Source organism: Monodelphis domestica, chromosome 5, assembly GCF_027887165.1.
Source record: "Monodelphis domestica isolate mMonDom1 chromosome 5, mMonDom1.pri, whole genome shotgun sequence".
Taxonomy (NCBI): domain Eukaryota; kingdom Metazoa; phylum Chordata; class Mammalia; order Didelphimorphia; family Didelphidae; genus Monodelphis; species Monodelphis domestica.
In genome coordinates this window covers 120,448,546-120,470,426 of record NC_077231.1, presented here as the reverse complement: position 1 = coordinate 120,470,426, position 21,881 = coordinate 120,448,546, and the positions used below count along the sequence as shown (strand labels likewise).

Sequence of the window (21,881 nt, the reverse complement as noted above, 5' to 3'; positions counted from 1 at the left end):
GTCTATTTGGCACTTAAGAGAAATTTTGAAATGCAGACAAAAATACACATCATTGGAAGGGTTTCTTGTGAACCTTATACCTAGTGAATCTCAAGCAGGGTTCAGTGGTGATAAGGGACAGAAAAAAGAAAGAGAATGAACTTTAGAGGGTCAATTGCCCTCAAATATTATGGAAGGGACTCCTTTTCCAGACAATAACATTTCTCTTTCTCACCATCCCCTTAGTCTATGAACTCCTCTCAATATAAAGTTAAGTTAAAATTATTTCACTTACTCTAATTATTGGTTTTTATTTATATCTATATATTATTAATGCTTATTTAATGGACTACAACTCTATTAATGCAAATAATGCCTTATAAAATCTGGATTTTCTGGGTATCTGAAACAGATTAATTCAATTTACATTATTCCTTATGGGAAAATTACATTCAGTACTAAGCCTTTTTGGTACTCAATCTGCCTTTTAGAACAAATTAATGAGGAGTACCATGGTTCCACTGTATTACCTTCATCAAGGATGCCCTCTCCTTAAGTATAAAGTATTTTCATAAAGATTTAGGAAGTTTTTGTAAAACACATCTATACCGCTTTTAGTTTGCTGTTGATGCACTCCCCACCCTTTTTAAATTTTGCTGGGGCACAGTTAACAAGCTGAGGTTTTTTTCTCCTCCAGGTCTTGAAATGCTCTTTTTCTTCAGATACTTGAAAATCAGTCCCTCAATTACAATTCTCTCATCTACACCATGGAAGTGTTCTTTATATATCTGATCTAATTTGGTTGCCATTTCTAACTTTTTATTTCTTTTTATTTTTGTCTCCTTTAAAATGCCATTTCCAGAAGTGTGATATTAAGGTCAAGTGTGCTAGTCTATGTTCCACAGCCCTTGGTGATTAAAAAATAAAAAATAAAAAGGTTGCTGTGATAAATCTTTATTGAACTTTTCCCCTTGTTTCTCTAACTGGTATCTTTTAGTTTCATTCTTCAATGTCCTTAAGATGACTTTGTTTAGTTGGGTCTCTTGCCAAGTATTCTTTAAAAACTGGTTTTACTTTTCAATGTTTCTCTGTTTTTATTGCTTTTGACTATGACTTCTTTCTTCTTGGAAAAATGAGTCAAAAGTTTGCTGACTAGAAGCAACAGGTTATAAAATCTATTAAAAATACTATTATCCGTATTGATGTAATTTCCCATTTCTCGCTGCTGAGATAATACATTTAGTGATGTAGGTCGTTTCCATGATATAAAGTATGTAAAAAAAAAAACCCTATGAGTTACCAAATTTTTATCAAGTCTCCATTTGTAAGATCTCTTGTAAACACCATCCCTCCTCTAATGCTTGCCATCATTATGGTGGCAAGGCCCTCATCACCTCAGGCCTAGGTTACTGTAACAGTCTGCTGGTGAGTCTGCCTATCTCAAGTCTCCCCATACTATAATCTACTCAATTGTCAAAGTGATCTCCCTAAAGCATTGTTCTAACCAATACCATTACTCCTTGCCCCCTTCTTAATAAACTCCAGTGGCTTCCTATTATTTTCAGAATCAAATATAAAATCCTGTGTTTGCTTTTTGAAGGCATTCATAATTATCCCTCATATCTTTCCAGTCTTCCTACACCTTAATCTATTCCATAAAGTCTACTATTGAATGAAACTTGGTCTTCTTGTTCCTTGTGCATCATAATTTTTCCAGTCCCCAACATTATTAACTTGGATACCATCTCAATTCCTTATTCTCCCTCATCCCATGTATCCACCCAGTTGCCAAATATCTCTCATGGTTGAGCCCTTTATACAGCTTCATTAGTTTGGGCCCTCATTACTACTTCTCTGGTTTATTGCAAAAGCCTCCTATTGGTTTACCTTTCTCACATTTCTCTCTCTAATTCTAGTCAATTCTCCACACAACTACCAAAGTAACTTTCTTAAATTCCAAATCTGACCAAATTGCTCCCCCACTCTGGAAACTCTAGTTGCTTCTTCTTGTCTCTGGGATCAAATATAATACTCAATGCCTCCTCAAACACAGCTTATCATTCTTTAGTCCTCCTTTTCTCATATGCTAGGGCACAGCTTGACAAATCGCATTTTATCACCTGGTCCTGAGACTTCTGAACTGGCCAGGCCTCTCCTTGGCCTCATGCTAGGGAGTCACTCTTTTTTCAAAGAATTCTTCTCTTCACTTAATACACAGATCAAAAATCAACATCTACATGAAGTTTTTCCTGGTCCTCCCTTATGCTAAACCGGTGCCCTCCCATCCAAACTACCATGTATTTTTTTTAATATTTACTCTGTACATACTTAACGTAGGTATTTGTTTCTCATGTAAGAATGTAAGCTCACTGTGAGTAGAGATTAGCTTGTTATTTATATCCCTAGTGCCTAGTACAGTGGCAGACACTTTAATAATTATGGCTCCTCAATTCTTCTCCTTCCCACCCAGGGTTGTAGTAGTTGTTGCTGTTGTTGTAATAGTCATAAAATTCTTTCTAAATAGTATATAATCATAAATTCTTTAAATATAAACAAACCATCAAAAACTAGAGAAGTCATGCTATTTCCAGGGAAAAGGACAAATGTAGAAGAAAAAAATGGTTTTCTACTGCACCTTAAAGTAAATGAATAAACACATTCAGTTCAGCAGCATTTAACAATGCAACAAATAAAAACAGTCAAAGATTTGATTCAAGTCTTGTGCCTCTAGGCACAAGATGAGAATAGAATCCTATAGAATTCTGAGCTTCTTTGTGTCACTCAGAACATTTCATTTTCACTACCAGTTGGACCATCTCTTCATATAATAAAGTCAAATCATCAAAATTTGCCTCTGATTTACACAGTTCAGAACCCATTAAAAAAAAGTCCTAATAACTTAGTTGTAATAACGTACAAATAGATCTTAGGCACAGTATATTTCTCTCGGCATATATGCTTCGATATAACAATGTAAAAGAAGGAAATGCTACACACAATTTAGCTTATCACTTGTATAGTTAATGGTCTCATAATAACAAACTACTTACAGGATGCACCTGTGGTGGTCGATGATGCACTGTTAGCTGAGGCCCTGTTGATCCTAGGGTTAGTCCATTATTTACAACATATGTAGCTGCTTGAGGCACTCGCACTGTGACTCCTACCACAAGAAAAAAAAAAAGTACATTATCACTAGTCTGTTCTAAATTCAGTGAAACTTTGACCAAAGAATTTAATAAATGTGAATCCAATGAATCATAGTAAATTCTAATTAGTCGAATATTTTTGAAGCCAGGGAAAAGAATAAGGCTGAAAATGCTTTTGATTCCTTACATATTCAGAGTCCTCAGAGTTAAAAGACATTTCAGAGGCCTTGCAGTTAAAAATCTATATTTGAAAAAAAGCCCTTTTATATCTGATCTGATCTGTAGTGAGAGAAGGCATGACTTCATAAAGTAGTCCATTTCACTTTTGGATGACTCTACTATTCATTTTTTCTCACATCATGCCTAAAGCTACCTTTTTATGATTTATAGTCATCTCTAGTTTTGTCCTCTATGGCTAAGAACAAATTGACTCTCATCCATGTGACAGTTTTTCAAATACTTAAAGCTAGAAATGAGTTTAGAGACCATCAACTTCAACTTGTTTATTTTATAACTAAGAAAACTGAAGACCAGAAAGGTGAATTGACCAAATGTTTTACTCTAGGTGAGAGATTCTTAACTTGGGATCTCTGAAATTCACCACACTGCCAAAGGGGTCCATTATACAAAAATGGTTAAGAAATCATGCTCAAGGTAGAATCTAGAGTCTAATCCAGGTGGAAGAGAGAAGAACTATCATCTTTCTTGGTCCTAGGCACTATACTTCTCTTAATGTGGCCAAAGATTACATGAGTTTTCCTGACTATGATATCACACAGTTGAATCACACTGAATACTTGACCAATTACTGAGTGCATTAAAAGTCTCAAGTCTTTTTTAATGGTATGCTACCTAGTTTTCCATTTTGTAAGTTGATTTTCTTAGGATTCAGTTGTAAAACACTGCAACTGGATAAAGGTATTGGTCGCATGCTTCTCGAATTGTCAGATGACAAAGCTGTAAGAATAGTAAATGTACTAATAAAGACTCAAAAGGATGTAAGAACAAATAAAATGAAATTTTATAAGGCTAAATATAGACTCTGAAGTTTGAATTTTAAAAACATTTTATAAATACAAAGACTTGGAAGGTATACTTAAGAAAAAAATTTGCCCTTGGGGTTTTATTGAATCACATTCTCAATAACTTGAATGATGTGATATGGTAGTCAAAGGTAATGTAATTTTAGGGTCCATTAAGAGAGGAAAAGTAGCCAAATACTGCTGTGCCTTGGTCAGAGCATATCTTATATAGTTTGTTTAGTTTTGTGCATCCAAGAACATTATTTAGCAATAAATGTATAGAGCTTCTCAAGTTAAAATCAGATGTGACTAGAATGAAAAGGATGTTTATATAGCCCGAAGAAGAGAAGATTTAGGGGAAAACATAAGCGTTGTTTCAATAATTTGAAGAACTACCACATGGAAGATAGATTAGATTTATTCAGGTTGAACTAGAGGACAAAACTAGAAGATATGGGTAGAAGTTGCAGAGGAGCAAAAACAAAACAATACAAAAACACACAAACATTGCCCCTTCCCCACACAAATCCCATAAGTTCTGTGTTCTCTGTAACCCTAAAACAATGTCTCAATAATGAATCAGAAACACATGATGCTTCATTTCCAATCTAGCACAAAACAAGAGAGAAAAGGGAGCAAGGAATGGAAAGTGGAAGAATTGCTTTAATATTTAGTTACAGAAAGCATTATCTCATGAAGCAATAGCAAACTTTTACTCAGGGTACCTTTTTTTCTTTTTTCCCTACCCTGGGAGTTGAAATAAGCCTTAAAATACAAGATGGCTACCTATATCCTTCCTTTTCTCTATCTCCTTCCTTCTCATTATTAGTCCTCTCCTAAATCTGAAGAATATTCGATATCTCATCAGAGATTGACTCCTAGTCACTACAACTATACATCTTATTTTCTTTTCTGAATATGGAGAAAGAAAAGATACTTACTTTTAGTAAGAAAGCTCTCTGACAGTAGTTAGGTATAAGCAAGTATATTTTAGGATAAATGATGGACATTTAAATTTAAATTTTGTGGTTGAATAAACATGCCACAAATCAGTTAACCCAAAACTGAATGAAAGACAAAGACAAAGCATTCAAATAATGTAAAAGACCAACTGGTAGTTTAGCTCCCTGTTGAAAGAAAAATGAAATTTTATTGGTCTTTAAAAATAAAAATGCAGGCAGTTTTGCCATTTCATTTCTAAACAGATTATTCTTTCCTAAAAATTGACTAAGAATCTTAACCATTTTAAATAGTTTCCCTTACCATTTGGAGGGTTGACCTGCCGTATAGGTACAGTAGAGTTTTGCAAAACTGCTCCTCTTACTGGAGCTTGGGCTGGTGGTGCAGGGAGAGTGGTATAAACCACTTGGTGATTAGTAGGAACTCTTGGAATGGGGAGTCTTGTAGTAGCCTGAGTCACTGGCCGGTGTGTTACATTCACGGTTGTTGGAGCTGATAGGAAATGGAAGGACATTAACAAATATGTGACAACAAAAAAGGTTTTTACTATTAAATGAAAACAGCTTTTATATGTTATACAAACAGAATAAAAGCCAACATTCTTGGCTATATTCTTATTAACTGACTTAATAGCATTAAAACGAGATTACAAAGAAATCTGTTAAACATAATGTAAAAATGTCAGCGCTAACCAAAATTTATAAAATACTTTTATATCACATTTTATTTGATTAGATAATATCTAAGTTGACAGAGAAATAACAAGCTCAGTATCTTCCTTATTCTCTATGAAAAGGTGTAAGGGAAATAAGCTTCTATATTTGGAAAGAAATGAGAGACTAGTAACCCCAATTCAACAGCTGTAGGAAATTTAGGCTATGAGTTCTTCACCAAGGACTCAATAACTAGAAGACCTGATCCCTCCACTACAGCAAATTTTACTTTATTTGTTTAAAAAAGTCTTATCTTCAGTCTTAGAATTGACATTAAGTTCTATGGCAGAATGGCAACAAGCATTAGGCAATTGGGGTCAAGCGACTTACCTGGTGACAAGTGTCTGCTCTCACTAACCAAGTTGTTGTGTTTTTTTTGTTTTGTTTTTTAAACCCTTACCTTCTGTCTTGGAGCCAATACTGTGTATTGGCTCCAAGGCAGAAGAGTGGTAAGGGCTAGGCAATGGGGGTCAAGTGACTTGCCCAGGGTCACACAGCTGGGAAGTGGCTGAGGCCAGATTTGAACCTAGGACCTTCCGTCTCTAGGCCTGGTTCTCAATCCACTGAGCTACCCAGCTGCCCCCTCACTAACCAAGTTTTAAAAAAAGATATGGTTGATTTCCTTGCTCTGAGGAAAATAGCTAGCTCTCTTTGTGACCCTAATTTACCTTTTATTTTTAACAAGTACATTTTTCTCTATCCAAAGCCTAAGACCTAGCGTACAACCTTTACCCCCTTCCTCTAACCTCTCTATTTCTTTTCCATTTCACTCTTTCAATAATAGTTCTGCTGAATCTTTTATTCTCACCACTAATGTGCTTTTTTCTTCTACCTCTTCCCTGTGTTTCTCCCTTATTATCAGCCACTCCAACAGCAAGTGTTAGAAAAGCAAAAATTAAAAAGCTTGAATTAATAAAAACTGACAGATAATGAAAAGAAAAGCAGTCAAGATCTATTAACAAGAAATCATAGAATTTTTGCTATTTCAGTAAAATGTAACTTATATTTTATGCATACACAGACACATACATATACATGTGTAGATATGTACACATACACATATATAAAAATACTATGGTGCCATATGAAGTATTTTTTATATGTATAATCTTAGTTTGTTATCCTTGATATTTTTCCTTCCAAAACACATTAGGTGATTTGTTATTCCAAATAATCACTATAATTTAGCAAAGAGGAAAGGAAAATGGCCAAACAGTGCCGCAATTCCTGAAGATAATCACTCATTTAACCATTTATAAAACACTTATGTCAGACAGCTATGATAGACAAAGGAGGCTATAAATATAACAAGGACAAGGTTATTATTAGCACAAATATTTATTTGCAAAAATTGGATCCAGGGCTCATTTAAAAACCATTCTTTTTCTTTTTTTTTTAAACCCTTACCTTCCATCTTGGAGTCAATACTGTGTATTGGCTCCAAGGCAGAAGAGTGGTAAGGGCTAAGCAATGGGGGTCAAGTGACTTGCCCAGGGTCACAAAGCTGGGAAGTGTCTGAGGCCAGATTTGAACCTAGGCCCTCCAGTCTCTAGGCCTGGCTCTCAATCCATTGAGCCACCCAGCTGCCCCCTACAATCCATTCTTTAGGAACTCTATTGAGACTTAAATAGGGGGAGGTTTGTTTTGTTTTTAGTTCTTAAACTAGAATCATAATATCATAGTTGTGGTTTTTTTCCAGTTATATGCAGAAACAATTTTTCACAAGTTTTCTGACATTTGGGGATTCAAGTTTTCTTCCTCCCTCCTCTCCACAGGGTAATAAATAGTCATATAGGTTAGAGCCATATTGCCATGTAATACATATTTACATATTGCTCATGTCCTAAGAGAATGCACCTATCACAGGAAAGGTAGTGGAAGATGGCATGCTTTGATTCACACTGAGACTCCAACAGTTCCTTCTGTGGCTGTGGATAGGATTTTCATCATGAGTCCCTTGTGGTTATCTTGGAGACTTTGCTAATGATGGTTTAGTCTGTTCACAGTTGATCATTGTTATCACATTGTTCACATTGATCATTTCTGTTACTGCATACACATTGTTCTCCTGGTTCTGCTCACTTCATTTCACATCAATTAATGTAAGTCTTTCCAAGTTTTTCTAAGAATATCCTGTTCATCATTCCTTATGGCACAATAGTATTTTATTACAACCATACACCACAACTTGTTCAGCCATTCTCCAAATGATGGACAACCCCATAGTTTCCAATTCTTTGCTGCCAAAAATATTTTGGTACAGATATGTTCTTTCCCCTTATCTCTGATCTCTTTGAGATACAGACCCAGTAATGCTATTGATAAGTCAAAAGGTATACATAATTTTGTTGGCTCTTTGAACCTGGTTCCAAATTGTTCTCTAGAATAGTTGTTTCAGTTCCACCAATAATGTATTAGTGTCCCAATTTCCTAATATTTTCTACAACATTTTTCATTTTCCCTTCTGTTTCACATTAGACAATCTGTTATGTGTGAGGCAGTATCTCAGAGTTGTTTTAATTTGAATATCTCTAATCACCAGTGAATTGGAGTGGTTTTTAATATTACTATGGATAGTTTTAATCTCTTCCTCTGAAAACGGCCTGTTCATATCCTTTGACCACTTCTCAATTGGAGAACATTTTGTAATCTTACAAGTTTGGTTTCCTTCCTTATATATTTGAGAAATGAGGCTTTTTGTCAGCTACTTGCTATAAGTTTCCCCCCCCAAGTTTGCTATCTCCCTTCTAATCTGGGTAGCTTTGGTTTTATCTGTGCAAAACCTTTTTAATTTGATGCAATTGCATCAGTTAATTATATTTAGGGGACTTGGATCCTGTGCACCCTAGTGGCAAGGACATAGAAGTCACAGAGTCAAGTGGCAGAGCCAGTGAAACATCACCTTGAAGGGAGTAGTAAGAGGGTTTGAAAAGCCAGGGTGGGAAGTAAAGTCACTCTCTTTACTTCCATATCTGTCTCTGGGTTCTTATCTGGTACTCTCTGCAAAAAGAGGGTTGATGTTCGCTATTAGTTAGAATGGCTGAGAATCCTATTTCTCTTTCTTTCTCTTTATTAATAAATGTTTATAAATCAAGAAATAAGTCTCCAAATTAATTTTTATTTATAACATAATCAAAATAATCTATTTTATTTTTGTAATACTCTCTATGCATTATTTGCTCATAAATTCTTCCCTTACCCTTAAGTCAGCTAAATATAATTTTCCATGCTCCCCTAATTTGTTTATGGGGTCACCCTTTATTTCTAGACCAAGCATCCATTTTGAATTTATCTTGGCATATGGTGTGAGATGTTGGTCTGTGTCTAATCTCTGCCATACTGCTTTCTAGTATTTTCCTAGCAGTTTTTGTCAACTAATGAAATCTTTCCCTACAAGCCTGGATTTGGGGGCTCATCAAAACACTAATCCATCAATCTATTTCTTAGTACCAGATGATATTATTACTTTAAAGAATAATTTGCTAGTACAGCCAGGGTCCTTCTTTTATATTTTTTTCATTAATTCCCTTAATATTCTTGGCCTTTTGTTCTTTCAGAAAAATATTTTAAACAATTTTTCTAGTTCTATGAAATAATTTTCGGGTAGTTTGATTAGTATGACACCGAATAGGTTAATTTAGTTTGGATTATCATTTTCACTATATTAGCTCAGCTTCTCCATAAGCAATGCTTTTCAATTGTTTAGACCTGACTTTGTGTGAAGAATGTTTTGTAATTGTGTTCAGATAGATGATGGCTTTGTTTTGGTAGATAAGCCCCCATGTATTTTATATTGTCTAGAATTATTCTGAATGGTATTTCCTTTTCTATCTCTTGCTGTTGGTTTTTGTTGGTGATAAATAGAAAATCCAATGATTTATGTGGATTTATTTTATATCCTGCAGTTTGGCAAAGTTAATTGTTTCTATTAAGTTTCTTAGTTTATTCTCTTAAGGTTCTCTAGGTATAACATCACATTGCTCACAAAAAGTGATGTTTCTTAGTTGCCTCGTCTAACTTGTTCAATATCTTTCTTCTGTTCTTATTGCTATAGCAAGCATTTATAGTATAATTATTAAATAATAATACTTGCTTTACCCCAATCTTATTGGTAAGAGTCTTGGTTTGTCCCCATTATAGATAATGCTTGCTGATGCTCTTAGATAGATGCCATTTATCACTTTCAGGAAGGTTCCACTTATTCCAATGTTTTCATAAGGAATGGGTACTATAGTTTGTCAAATGCTTTTTCTGCCTCTATTACTTATGATTATTCAAATCTCATTATTTCTGTTGATTTTATTGTTGATATAATTAATTATGCTGATGGTTTTCCCAGTATATAACCCAACTGATCATGTTGTACTATTATTGAGATAAAATGTAATCTCCTTGCTACTATTTAACATTTTTGCTTCAATGTTTATTAGGGAGATTTTCTATTTTATCTCTTCCATATTTGTTTTATAAAGCTTTTGGAAGGATTCCCTCCTCTTCCCCTATTTTTCTAATAATATATGTATTATTGGAATTAGTTGTTCTTTGAACATTTAGTAAAATTCACTTCTGAATCCGTCTGGGCCATCAGTCTTTTTCTAAGAGACTTCTTTGATCGTTTCACTCAATTTCTTTCTCTGTGATGGAGTTGTTTAACTATTCTATCCCCTCTTTTGTTAATCTAGATTCTGAGAGAAATTCTTCTGGATCTATTTTCCAGGTTGGTTGTTTTTCCCCATGATACTATAGATCTTCTATTTTTTCACTTTTCTGATTTGATTTTATTGTTTCCTGTTGTCTTGTGGTTTCATTAGCTTCTATTTATCCAATTCTAGTTTTTACAAGGTTATTTTCTTCCTTAAGTTTTTGTATTTCTTTTTCCATTTGGCTAAAGCTATTCTTTAAAGAGTAATATTTGTGTGTGTGTCTGTCTGTCTCTCCATTTCCACTTAGTCAATTCTATTCCTTAGGGAGCTGTTTTCTTCAGTGAGTTTTTTCTCAGCTGTTGAGTTTTTCCTTCCAATTTTTAGTATTTCATTTTTTCAACTTTTCAATTTCTTCCAGGGGTTATTTTGAGGCCTGACATGCTTTCACACTTTCCTTTGAGATTTCACACATTTCCTTTTTTGCATTGTTGTCTTTTGAGTTGATCTTCTCTGTCACTAAAGTAACTTTCTATGGTCAGTTTTTTGTCTTTTGCTCATTTTTCTAGTTTCTAGTTTTTTTTTCGCCCATTACCTTAACTATCTGTTGAAATTCTTCTTTGTTCTTGGCACAGAGTGTGTATTGTTCCAAGCCTTCAGAGTGCTCTTTTCTGGAACTTGGAGCAGCTGCTTTCATTCCTCATGTGTGTCTGTCAAGGAGGAGGCCCTGTTGGCTTCCTCTGGGGAGTTTGCAGCTGTTTTGTCCAACTATATTCAATACCTTGTACTACCAGTTCCCCTGTTTTGTGGTCTAGGCTGATGTTCACTGTGCTACTTCCCTGCCCCTGTCAAGTTGAGCTGGGTGGAGGAGGCTACATGCTTTGGGCTCCACTGCCTCAGGCACTTGACTGCCATGTCAGAGTGAGTTGCTACCTGGGCTGCTTTCTCCTCTTACCCCAGTAAGATGTGTTCCTCCAGATTTTCTTTCTTTTTTTTTTTGAGATGATTTATTTTCTTTTTGTGTGTGTGGAGGGATTGGGGTAGTAGAATGTCCTTTACTCTGCTCCCTATCTTAATTCCCAGCATGCAATCTCAATAACTTCTAAAAAAAACAGAAGTTAATCAAATGCAATACTGAACTACCTTTTTTTTTAAAACAATTTTGCTTATTTTCTACCGGTCACATCCCTCCAAGATATTTCAAATTAAAAACAAACAAACTGCAAACCCCTCCCCAAACCTGAAAACAAACTGCAAACCCCAAGATTTTATTTCATACAATTAAAATTTGGTAAAGCTATTAATTAAGGAAATAATACCTGTAGGTAGTAGGTGTATGGTGGTTTGAGATGGTCCACTTGTTGGCACCCCAGTCTGCTGCAAGGGGGCAGGCTGCAAGGGTTGTAATGGACGAGGAAGAGGCTGAGCCGACTGACTTATAGCTGATACAGGTGTATGATTTAGTTTTTTCGGATCTGTTAAAGAAATTATTCACTGTTAGAATATTAGAGGGCAGGGACAAGGTAAGTAATTACTGTTTTTCAGGTAATGAGGATATAATAATTACCCTCTAAGAGGTGAGCAGATACTTTCAAATCACAAGTAGGGAAGTATAACTATTATTCTCTTCAATTTTATTTAACTCAAAACTCAGGTGAAATGGAATGAAAACAAATACAATTTCCAGTTCTATTTAGATTTAAGGGACAATTCTATCTCTTCAGAATCAAGCCAAGAGCTAAAACTACTATGGTGATACAACAACTTAACTTTGAATTAAATATTTCTCTAAAATCCTCTTTTACAAATAAACATTTTCTAGAGTTGCTAATAGCTTCTTCTCCAAGGCTCTTGAGCTTCAAAATCAGATGATAAATCTTGACAATTCTATCTACTGTAAAAAATAGACTCAAATACAGGACTACAATCCCCATGAGCCTTTGCTCCACTTCCCCAGAATGCCTTGTAATCTCGCCTGGGCCGAGATCGAGAAGATATTTAAGCAAAGGCTTTTGAAGTCTTGGGGCCTTTTTGGACTTGCGTTTTGGAGCAGAGGCGTCTCTTCCATGATGTGAGGTTACTTTGTCTAGGCCTCTGGCCTAGGCACATGTTTCTTACTTGTATATTCTTAATCTTTAACCTTTAATAAACCTCTAAAAAATATAGTACTCCTTGCAGAGAGAAACTAATTTCTACCTGCCTCAGTCTCCCCCTCTCCCCTAAATTTTAATCTTTACAGTTTTTGGCGACCACGAAGGGATGAGAACTTCTCAAAAAATTTTTAGCCTAGAGAATTTTTTTTTAAAGCCAAGGTTCTCCGAGATGCTCTTTAGAAAACCATCTTGATCAGCTCCTGCCTGCGGCCCTCTCCAGCTCCTGCTTCTGCTCCTGGCCTCTCACCTGGTGCCTGAGCTGTGCTCCAGCTCCCAGCCCGACCCACCCTGGCAGTCTGTCTCTCACCCATCTGGCTTCCGACCCCAGCCGGCTCATCACCCAGATCCTTGGAGCAGATCGCTGAGGACTCATTGCGACCAGCTGGTAACAGTATTGGCCACGTGGGCGGAGGGGAGAGACCAGAGGGAAAGGAGACCGGGCAATTTTCCCTTAGGCTAAGCCTCCACGTGGCTGGGGGTATTGGCCACAGGGGTATCAGAGAGGGGAAAGACAGAAAAGACTAAAGAGAAGAAACAGATCTTTTCAAACAGAAACTTAATAGCAATGGGCTGTTTAAAAGGATTTTTGACTCTTCTGGCAGTTTCATTGATTTTACCTGCCTGTCTGGGAGCAGACTCAGCCCAAAGATTCAACTTTAACTTTGGGGAGGAAAATGGGTGGCCCAGCGAACTGGAAGCCAGGCCCAGAGACGGGAGGTCTCTAATTAAAATCTGGCCTCGTATGCTTCCCAGCTATGGGGCCCTGGACGGATCCCTTGAACCCCATAGCCTAGCCGTTACTACTCTACCTTCGGACAATAGACATTTAAATGGATAATTAAAAACAAAAAAACAAACAAACAAAAAAAAAACCCAAGGAACTTTGAAGAGACTAAAGGCTATATTCTAAGGCATTTCAGACTCCAATGGTTTATAAACATCTCTGTATTCTATTGCATTGTTTTGTTTAAGGTTTAACTTTGTGATTTTAAGTTCATATATTACTGGATTGAATATTATTCTGTGAACTGAAAGTTGATTGAATTTATTTTGAATGTACTGAGTTTTGAAATTCTGTTGTTTTTCCCCTATAACTGTGTTGAAAAAATATTATTGTGAATAAGCCCATATATGAAAAAACAGCTTTTTTCTATTTTGCTGAGGATAGATGGACTCCAGAACTGGTTATAATTGTATTAACAACCTTTGGAAATTTAATGTGCTAAATACCTCAAATGATTTGATTTTAAGGGTTTTTTAAATATGATTGTTGGAATTTTTTTAAACGATCTGGGTATTTTTGCCTGCTCCTACCACGAGGTAAGGCCCATTACAGTAGCTGAAGTGAAATGTATTTTATAACCCCCAACCTTCCCACATGTGAATGGAAGTTGGGCAGTTAATCTCAGGGCATTTGTATCCCTATAAGCCTCCAAGAAAAAGGAGCACCTTTATTTATACTCTTCAGCTCACTACTTTACTTGCACCAGAATGATATATAGATTTCTTGATTATGTTCTAAACCCAAGATGAGTTTTACTTTGTTTAAAAAAATTATGTTTATTACCAAGGTTGAAAGATTGCTATGTTTGTAAAAATTGTGACAAATGTCCCATCAATTCATAGGTTTTAAAAATGTCATACAGCAACTTATGTGAAATATGAAAGTGTGTTTGTTTGCTATTGTAATTAATTGGGCTATTGAGAATTTTGGGGATTTTGATATCTACATATTTGTACTACTGTATTTTTAAAGATGAAAAATTGTTAACCTTGTTCAATTCATTTGCCTTCTACTCACAGTGATCATGGCCAGATACAAAGAGGAAATGGATCTCATTTTTTGTGAGAAAGCCTTGTATTTTCTGATGTCTTTTTAATATCTCTTGCCAATTGATTCATATACCTCAGCCATGCATCCCTAACTGATTCTGAATCTTTCAATCACCCACAACACGGGGGAATGTAAAAAAAATCATTATTTAAATTTCAAAGTTTAAATTCCTTTTGAGAAGAATTTTAGGTAAAGAAGATGCTACCTCTCTGAATCCAGAACTGAACTGTTGGAGAAGCCACCATGAAGAAGCCTCCAGACCACAAGTTGCACAAAATTGAACTTTGGGTGTGGTTGATTGAACATTTATTTGTATGTATACTTTTATGCCAAAGGGGACTGCCCCCTAACGGCTTTTTGTCAATGTGTTCAGAAATTATTGGTTTTATTCTTTTTTCTCTTATCCTCACACTATTGTAATCTTTTAAGTTTATTATGTTTTTATGATCCTTTTGGGGAAAAATTAATTTTTCCACAAATGATCACACGGGGGGATGTAAAAAATAGACTCAAATACAGGACTACAATCCCCATGAGCCTTTGCTCCACTTCCCCAGAATGCCTTGTAATCTCGCCTGGGCCGAGATCGAGAAGATATTTAAGCAAAGGCTTTTGAAGTCTTGGGGCCTTTTTGGACTTGCGTTTTGGAGCAGAGGCGTCTCTTCCATGATGTGAGGTTATTTTGTCTAGGCCTCTGGCCTAGGCACATGTTTCTTACTTGTATATTCTTAATCTTTAACCTTTAATAAACCTCTAAAAAATATAGTACTCCTTGCAGAGAGAAACTAATTTCTACCTGCCTCAGTCTCCCCCTCTCCCCTAAATTTTAATCTTTACACTACATATCTCTCACTTCTCCTTAGGTCTTATAATATCTTACCTAGATTATTGTAAAAGTTTTCTTGCTCTCCTAACAGTTTCTCCATTCTTCATTATAGGTTATATATAGATGCTAATATAATCAGGTGAAAGCACACAAGTTTGACAATTTTGCTTTCCTATTCAAAATTGTCAGTGGCTCCATATTTTCTCAATGTACAAATTTCTTGGCCTGTACTTTGAACATTCCACAATCTAAATCCAGTTTATATTTCTAATTATTTTACTTTACTCTTTCTTCATGCAATTAAATGTTCTGTTAGCCTGGTCTAATAGATATTTCTTGAACTAACATTCTAAGTCCTATCTCAAGACCATTGCATATTATCTTTCATATTTAGAATATATTGCTTCTTCCCTTATATCTCTCATAAAACCTGATCTTATTGAAATGCCACTTCTTCTAGGAAGCCTTTCCTGATCCCCTCCATTCTTATTTGGCAGTGCTTTCTCTCTTATGTATCTGCATATACTTTCTATCAACCAGTAGAATAAGTATGATTTTTTTTTAATACATGAAAAAATTTTTGTTTAAATCCTTACTTCTATCTTGGAATCAATATTATGTATTAGTTCTAAGGCAGAAGAGCAGTAAGGGCTAGGCAATGGGGTTAAGTGTCTTGCCCAGGGTCACAAAGCTAAGCGGTGTCTCAGGCTAGATTTCACCTCAGGACCTCCCGTCTCCAGGCCTGGTTCTCATTCACCCAGCTGCACTCCCACCCCACTGAGCCACCGAGCTGCCCCAATAAGTAAACTCTTTGATGGCAGAAGCTGTTTTTATCTTGGAGTCCTACATGGCTAGACAGTTTATATATGTATTGAATTAAAAAGAACTAAATGGTATTACCCACCCCTGCAAAGATTTAATCATATATTACCATAATGGCTTACCATTAACTGACACTGGCTTTAGTTTTCTTTAAATCTTTTTTTTTTAAGGTACATACCTGTATCAAGTAGGCAAATTTCCCAGTACAACATTCATGTTATCATGTTTGCTCTAGAAAGAAGGACCCAACACATAACTAAATGTGGTGCAACCTATGTGGTATGATTTGAAGTAAAAGGATGTCCAAAATTATCTGCCCTTTCCAAATGCATGAAATTTAATAAAGAGATTTAAAAAAATAATAATGGCTTTTCCCTATGATAGATTCCAAAGTTATAAATGCAAACACTACTGTACAATGAAATCTTAGTGGATGTCATATTCCCAGGACAAACTCGGGCTGAATTTTCTCAAAAAACTTTCCTACTTTCTTAAGATTTTTAAGAGGCTAAATCAGAACATGTTACTTTTAAAGTCAAGTTAATCTAAGACAAATCGTGAATAACTTGAGTTATTCTAACCCTATATTAATGTCCTAATTTTTATGAATAAGTATAACAAACTATTACCAAGTAAGTCAGCAGGTAACCAATATGCACTTAGTATATGCCAAGCACTATGGTAGGTATAATCTCTACTCTCAAAGTGTTTATATTCAACTGGGAGACACTTTAGGTTGGAACAATTTATTAAAGGTCAAACAGGATCTTAAGAGATAAAAAGGCAGCAGCAGAGTTATGCTTAAAAAATCAAAAAATATTGTGACAACTGCTGTGAGAGATGGCATGGTCAAAACCAAGGTGGCGGCAGAGTAGAAGGATCTCAATGGGATAGATTTGTGGAGGCAGAAATGGCAAGATTTAATACATGAATGGATATAAAGGATAAAGAATTCCGAAAAAATGCCTTCAAGAGAAATGGAGGAGTCTGGGAGAAAGGGAAGAGGTTGAAGATCTGAGAGAGAAGGGGGGTGACTGAGGGTGCAGTCTGCTGGAGGAGACAAGATGGGATGGGATCAAGGGCACACACAGACAGGCTGGCTTAGGGAAGAAGAAGGTCTACCTCTATCAAAGACTAGAGAAAAGGAGGAAAAAAGGAGGAGGAGTGCTATTTTGGAATTCTGAGAGGAAGAGAGATCTCATAGCAAATGGCTTCAATTTACTCAGTAAAAAAAGGAGTGTAGTGTTTCAGCTGAGAGGGTGGAGGTAAGGAAATTTATAGGAGGACTGAGAAGCTAGAAGGTTTGGAATAATTCTTGTAAACAGATCATCAATGTGGGGGAGAGGGGGAGAAAAAAAGCATTGCATTACTGTACATGGAAGGCCCAGTTGATCAAATAACCCATATTTATTGTGTTACTCAATTAGTATGATTCTATAAATTCCTCCAGCTCTGTTGGTTAGCATTTTAGTGCAGAGTAGGCAGTTAGGAAGAAGTAATTCTAGGATGGAGTTTGAAAGTAATGAGCAGTGATAGAAGAGGCTGAGAAACTTTAAGAGTAGAGGGCAATATGGAACTGAATGATTAACTAAGAGGGATGAGGTTGGGAAGCAAGGGAAGTAAAGTCAGAGAAGAGGTGAGGGCCTAACAAAGTACTGAAGGTTGGTGGGATAAAGAGGTTACAATGATTGTAAAGCATAGGTTTAAGAGAAGTAAAATACAGGGAGAGCAGAATAATAATAGAAGTAGGGTCAGATAGAGAAGTATCAGTTTTTGATCAGTGAAATGGAACATTAATAGATAATGAATTTGACTATGACTATCCCTCTGTGTAAACTAAGAAGGAAGAGAAGAAAGAAGCGTTTATTAAGTGCCTAGTATGTTTCAGGAACTGTGTTGAGAGTTATTATTGTCCCTATTTTACAGCTGAAGAAACTGAAGCCAACAAAGATTATTTATTTGCCCAGGGTGACAAAGCTGTCTAAGGTCAAATTTGAACTCAGGTCTTCCTGAATCCAAGTCCAGTGATCTATCCACTGTGCTACTCAGCTGCTTCCAGGTAGAATGAGGAGTAGGTCACAGGATTAGAAAGGACAGACAAACTGAGTGTTTAAGGGGGTTTTTGAGGAAGCATCTATATCTATATATGTTGAAGTCACTAGAGTAAGGGAAAGAACTTGGAAGGAATAGAAGACAAGGTACTGAACTATTTGAGAAAGAAGGAAAAATTTAAAAATGTACAAAACAACTTAAGTCTTATGCACCATAAACCAAGGATTTCCATTCTTCCATCAGAATACATTACTTTAAAGAACTAGTTGAAAAGTTAGCCAAAATAAGTTATCTCTTCTGCTCAGTTTCCAATGAACACTAAATTGATGAATAAGCCAGTCTTTAAAGAGGAAAAAAATGCTCTGAGGAAATAAGCAAATACTTTTATAGCATATAATAGTCATGACATTCTAAAGATTGAAAAAATTTTTTAATGTTAAGCTATAAATGTACATTTGTATAATCAGTGTTCTGGTAGCATATGTAAGTGAACTTATTTGCAATATGACACTTTTATAACTAAAGTGGAGGTTTCCAAAAAGCAAAGAACCAGAACACTACTGGGTAAATGGTTTTAAGAACACATTCAAAATGTAAAATTTTGAAATGAAAGGTTTCTAAGACCTATTTCCACAGATGATTTTAGTTCATTACTAACAATAAATACTCTCATGAAAATGCAACTTCTTTGACTTACCTTGTGAAGTACCAACTTCTTCATCATCCAATGTGAGATCAATGACACCTCCTGAATCACTGCCTGTGGCTTTTCCACTCTGAAAGACAAAACTTCTGCATTTTGCAAAGGCAACTGGGGAGACATGAAAGAAGAGGAAAGGGGGGAAAGGGAATACTGGGCTGAAGCAAAAGGGGGAGGGGAGTTGGAAAAGTCTAGATTAGTTACTAAATGGAAGGTGGAGAGCTATGATGAGGTACTGAGGAGTAAGGAGTTGTAGACAGCTTCCAGACTTTTACATGAATTAAGATGCTTGAGGAAAGGTAGAGCAACAAAGATAATTTTTTTAAATGAAAAATGGATTATATATTGGTAATTGTAGAAAAGGATAAATCAATGAGGCTAGGTATGAATCACATAGAAATATATTGTTACAGTACCTATTATGAATTAACAATATACAGTAATACTTCAAATCTTATTCGTAAAGGAAGGCTAGTCACATTTTGTGTTTTCTCTAAAACACCCAAAAATTTATATTGTGGCAATTCTGAAATAAAGCAAACTATTTTCTGATGGAATTTAGCTCAGAAGTTTTCTTCAGGTTCAAAATTTATCATTGATTTCATTTTAATACGTTGACAAGTCTATCTTTATAAAGCACTTTCCTGTATCAGAACGAGTTTCACCCCTTGGTGGACCAGATAAGTTTTATAAAGGAACTAGAGAAAAGTCATAAGTTCTAGTGTTAACAACACAACTTTAAATGCTCTGTTAAGTCCAAAGGTAGGGTACTGGGTTAGAAGGGGTAGATTCACTTGAATATACAGATTCTAATTCAATTATAAATCCTATTACTAGGAGGAAAATTTAGAAGAATAATTTTAATACAATCTTTCCCTATTTCATTAGCACAATTGAGTTAAAGAAGTACTCTAAGGATAACAAGAAAGTAATGAAATCAAACTTCAAACAAAACATAACCTTGTGCTAACTGAAGACACAATTTCTAAAAAGGATTCTTTTGTTTTCATGCTTAAGAAAATTGGCAGAAAAAGAAATTAATCAGAAATGTTTAAAATAACTACTTGTGAAGGGAACTTTTTAAAACATGAAATGTGAGTTATAAGCTACATAATGGAAACTGAGGTAATAATTTATAAATATCATTATTTTTCTCAATACTTTAAAGAATATCAGGCAATGTAAAATATTACTGAACTTAGTGCAAATCCAACAGTGGAATTGTTGGGAGAAAGGAGTAAACATTCTATTTTTCCTAGACCTATGGCAAATACATGTAGTAGAAATCAGTTCTTGGTTTGGAAGAATGAAAATGTTATCTGTAATGGAATTCAGGGGATTAGAATACCAAATGGTAATGGGAATTGAGTAAAGCATGCCGATTCCATTTTGTGACTTAATTCTGGGTTTCACTCAGTTCCCTTTCTATCCAATTATGAGTCTGGTTTTCTGAGAAAACTTTATTCAATCGTGGGAACTGGAAGAAAACCTTATTGCGTTGTTTGAACCTAGTCCTACATGGCTGGGAACCTTGCCTCTATCTGCTATTTAGAGACCTTTAACTAAGAACCTAGGTAGGTTATATTAACTAGAAATCTGGTCAGATCTGAAAACTGACCCTGGTTAATTTTGTGTGTGTGTGTGTGTGTGTGTGTGTGTGTGTGTGTGTGTGTGTGTGTGTGTTGGGGGGGGGGGGTCTTATGTGACAGTTTTCAATGCATAAAAACCAGCCGCCTCCTGTACTGAGGGTCCAGTGACATGAAGAAACCAACTGTTTCCAATTTGGGTTGGGCAACTGACATCCACTATTTAATAAACTGATATTTTCAGAAGCTTAAACCTTGTTTCCTCAGTCATTTTATCTTTCAACCACTACATGTGTAAGTATTAATTTCAAAAATTTTGATAAAATGCCAAACCATTCTCAAGAATCTAAGAAATAGGAAATGAAACTCCTAAATATTTTTATAATTTTTTAGAAAAATTAGATCATAGCATTGAAAAATGGTTATGTAGAGAACCATTACATAGCTCAGCTTGTGGTTAAGTGAAGTGCTGAATGTAGTGAAAGAAAGGTGAACGACAAAATGTATCAAGTTGGCTTTATGTAAAACAGTTATTTGTCACTAAAGTTTCTTATGACATCTATTTATTTAAATCAGTAAGGTATATACTTACTTTCAATGATTTTAAGGAAAAGGTCAGTCTCAATTCATGAAAAATAAGCTTTACTGCTTAATAACTACAATGGTTGCTAAGATATATCCCAAATGAAGGTGCTCTGATATATTTTAGAGAATAAAATAACTACAATTTGTAATTAGTTGCTGTATATGAGAATGAATTTGTTTCCTAAGGCTATCTTTCACATAGCCCTCAATTACCATAGCTCCCAAATTGGTAGAGGCATAATAAGATATTATTACTTGGAAAATCTCTAAGGGAGGGTTGGTGATGAGAGATAAGTAGGCAATTTGGCCAAGTAGGCAATCTGACCAGTAGAATGAAGACTACTTTAGCCGTTTAGAAGGTTTCCTCTGGGAGAGAATGTGAAATCCCCAAAATAACCCTGAACTCCTTTTTTTTTAAAAAGTGATAATTCTTAAGGTTTTGAGAGAGAGAATATATTAAATACATGTACTCAAAACAGAAAGAACCTTGGTTCCACTTATGATTCTGTCATCAACTATCATCAACAACAAAATAAGTTATTAAACCTCTCTGAAGCTAAATTAGTTTCATGACCACCCTTTAAAAGTATCTTTATCCTTAAAAGTAAAGTTTGGTCTAGAAGATTTGACTATTATTTATGGACCCAAGGGTTCATAATATTTACAGATAAACAAGCAGAAATATTAATTTGGAGATGTGATTTTATTATGTATATAGCTTTATAATTTGGAAGTTTTAAAAAATGATAATCATACTTTAGTTTTTCTAGATTGGTTATGAATGATGGTCTTTGTTATTATATGCCATGCTTTAGGTATTTAATTTTAATTCTTGGTTTCTCTATGCTTTTAATAAAGAT

The 21,881-nt window shown here is 35.3% G+C and overlaps 1 protein-coding gene across 7 annotated transcripts in view; it reads right to left on the bottom strand.

Annotated features, from left to right (window-relative positions):
- ATF7IP (activating transcription factor 7 interacting protein) overlaps positions 1-21,881 on the bottom strand; it is a 136,954-nt gene that overhangs the window by 11,393 nt on the left and 103,680 nt on the right. For all 7 annotated transcript variants that reach the window (XM_056799177.1, XM_007503691.3, XM_056799178.1 and 4 more), the window contains 4 exons: positions 18,848-18,926; positions 11,783-11,938; positions 5,414-5,602; positions 3,030-3,142 (listed from right to left, as the gene is read on the bottom strand). In XM_056799177.1, the coding sequence (XP_056655155.1) occupies positions 3,030-3,142; positions 5,414-5,602; positions 11,783-11,938; positions 18,848-18,926 (537 nt within the window). The remainder of the gene's footprint in view (positions 1-3,029; positions 3,143-5,413; positions 5,603-11,782; positions 11,939-18,847; positions 18,927-21,881) is intronic.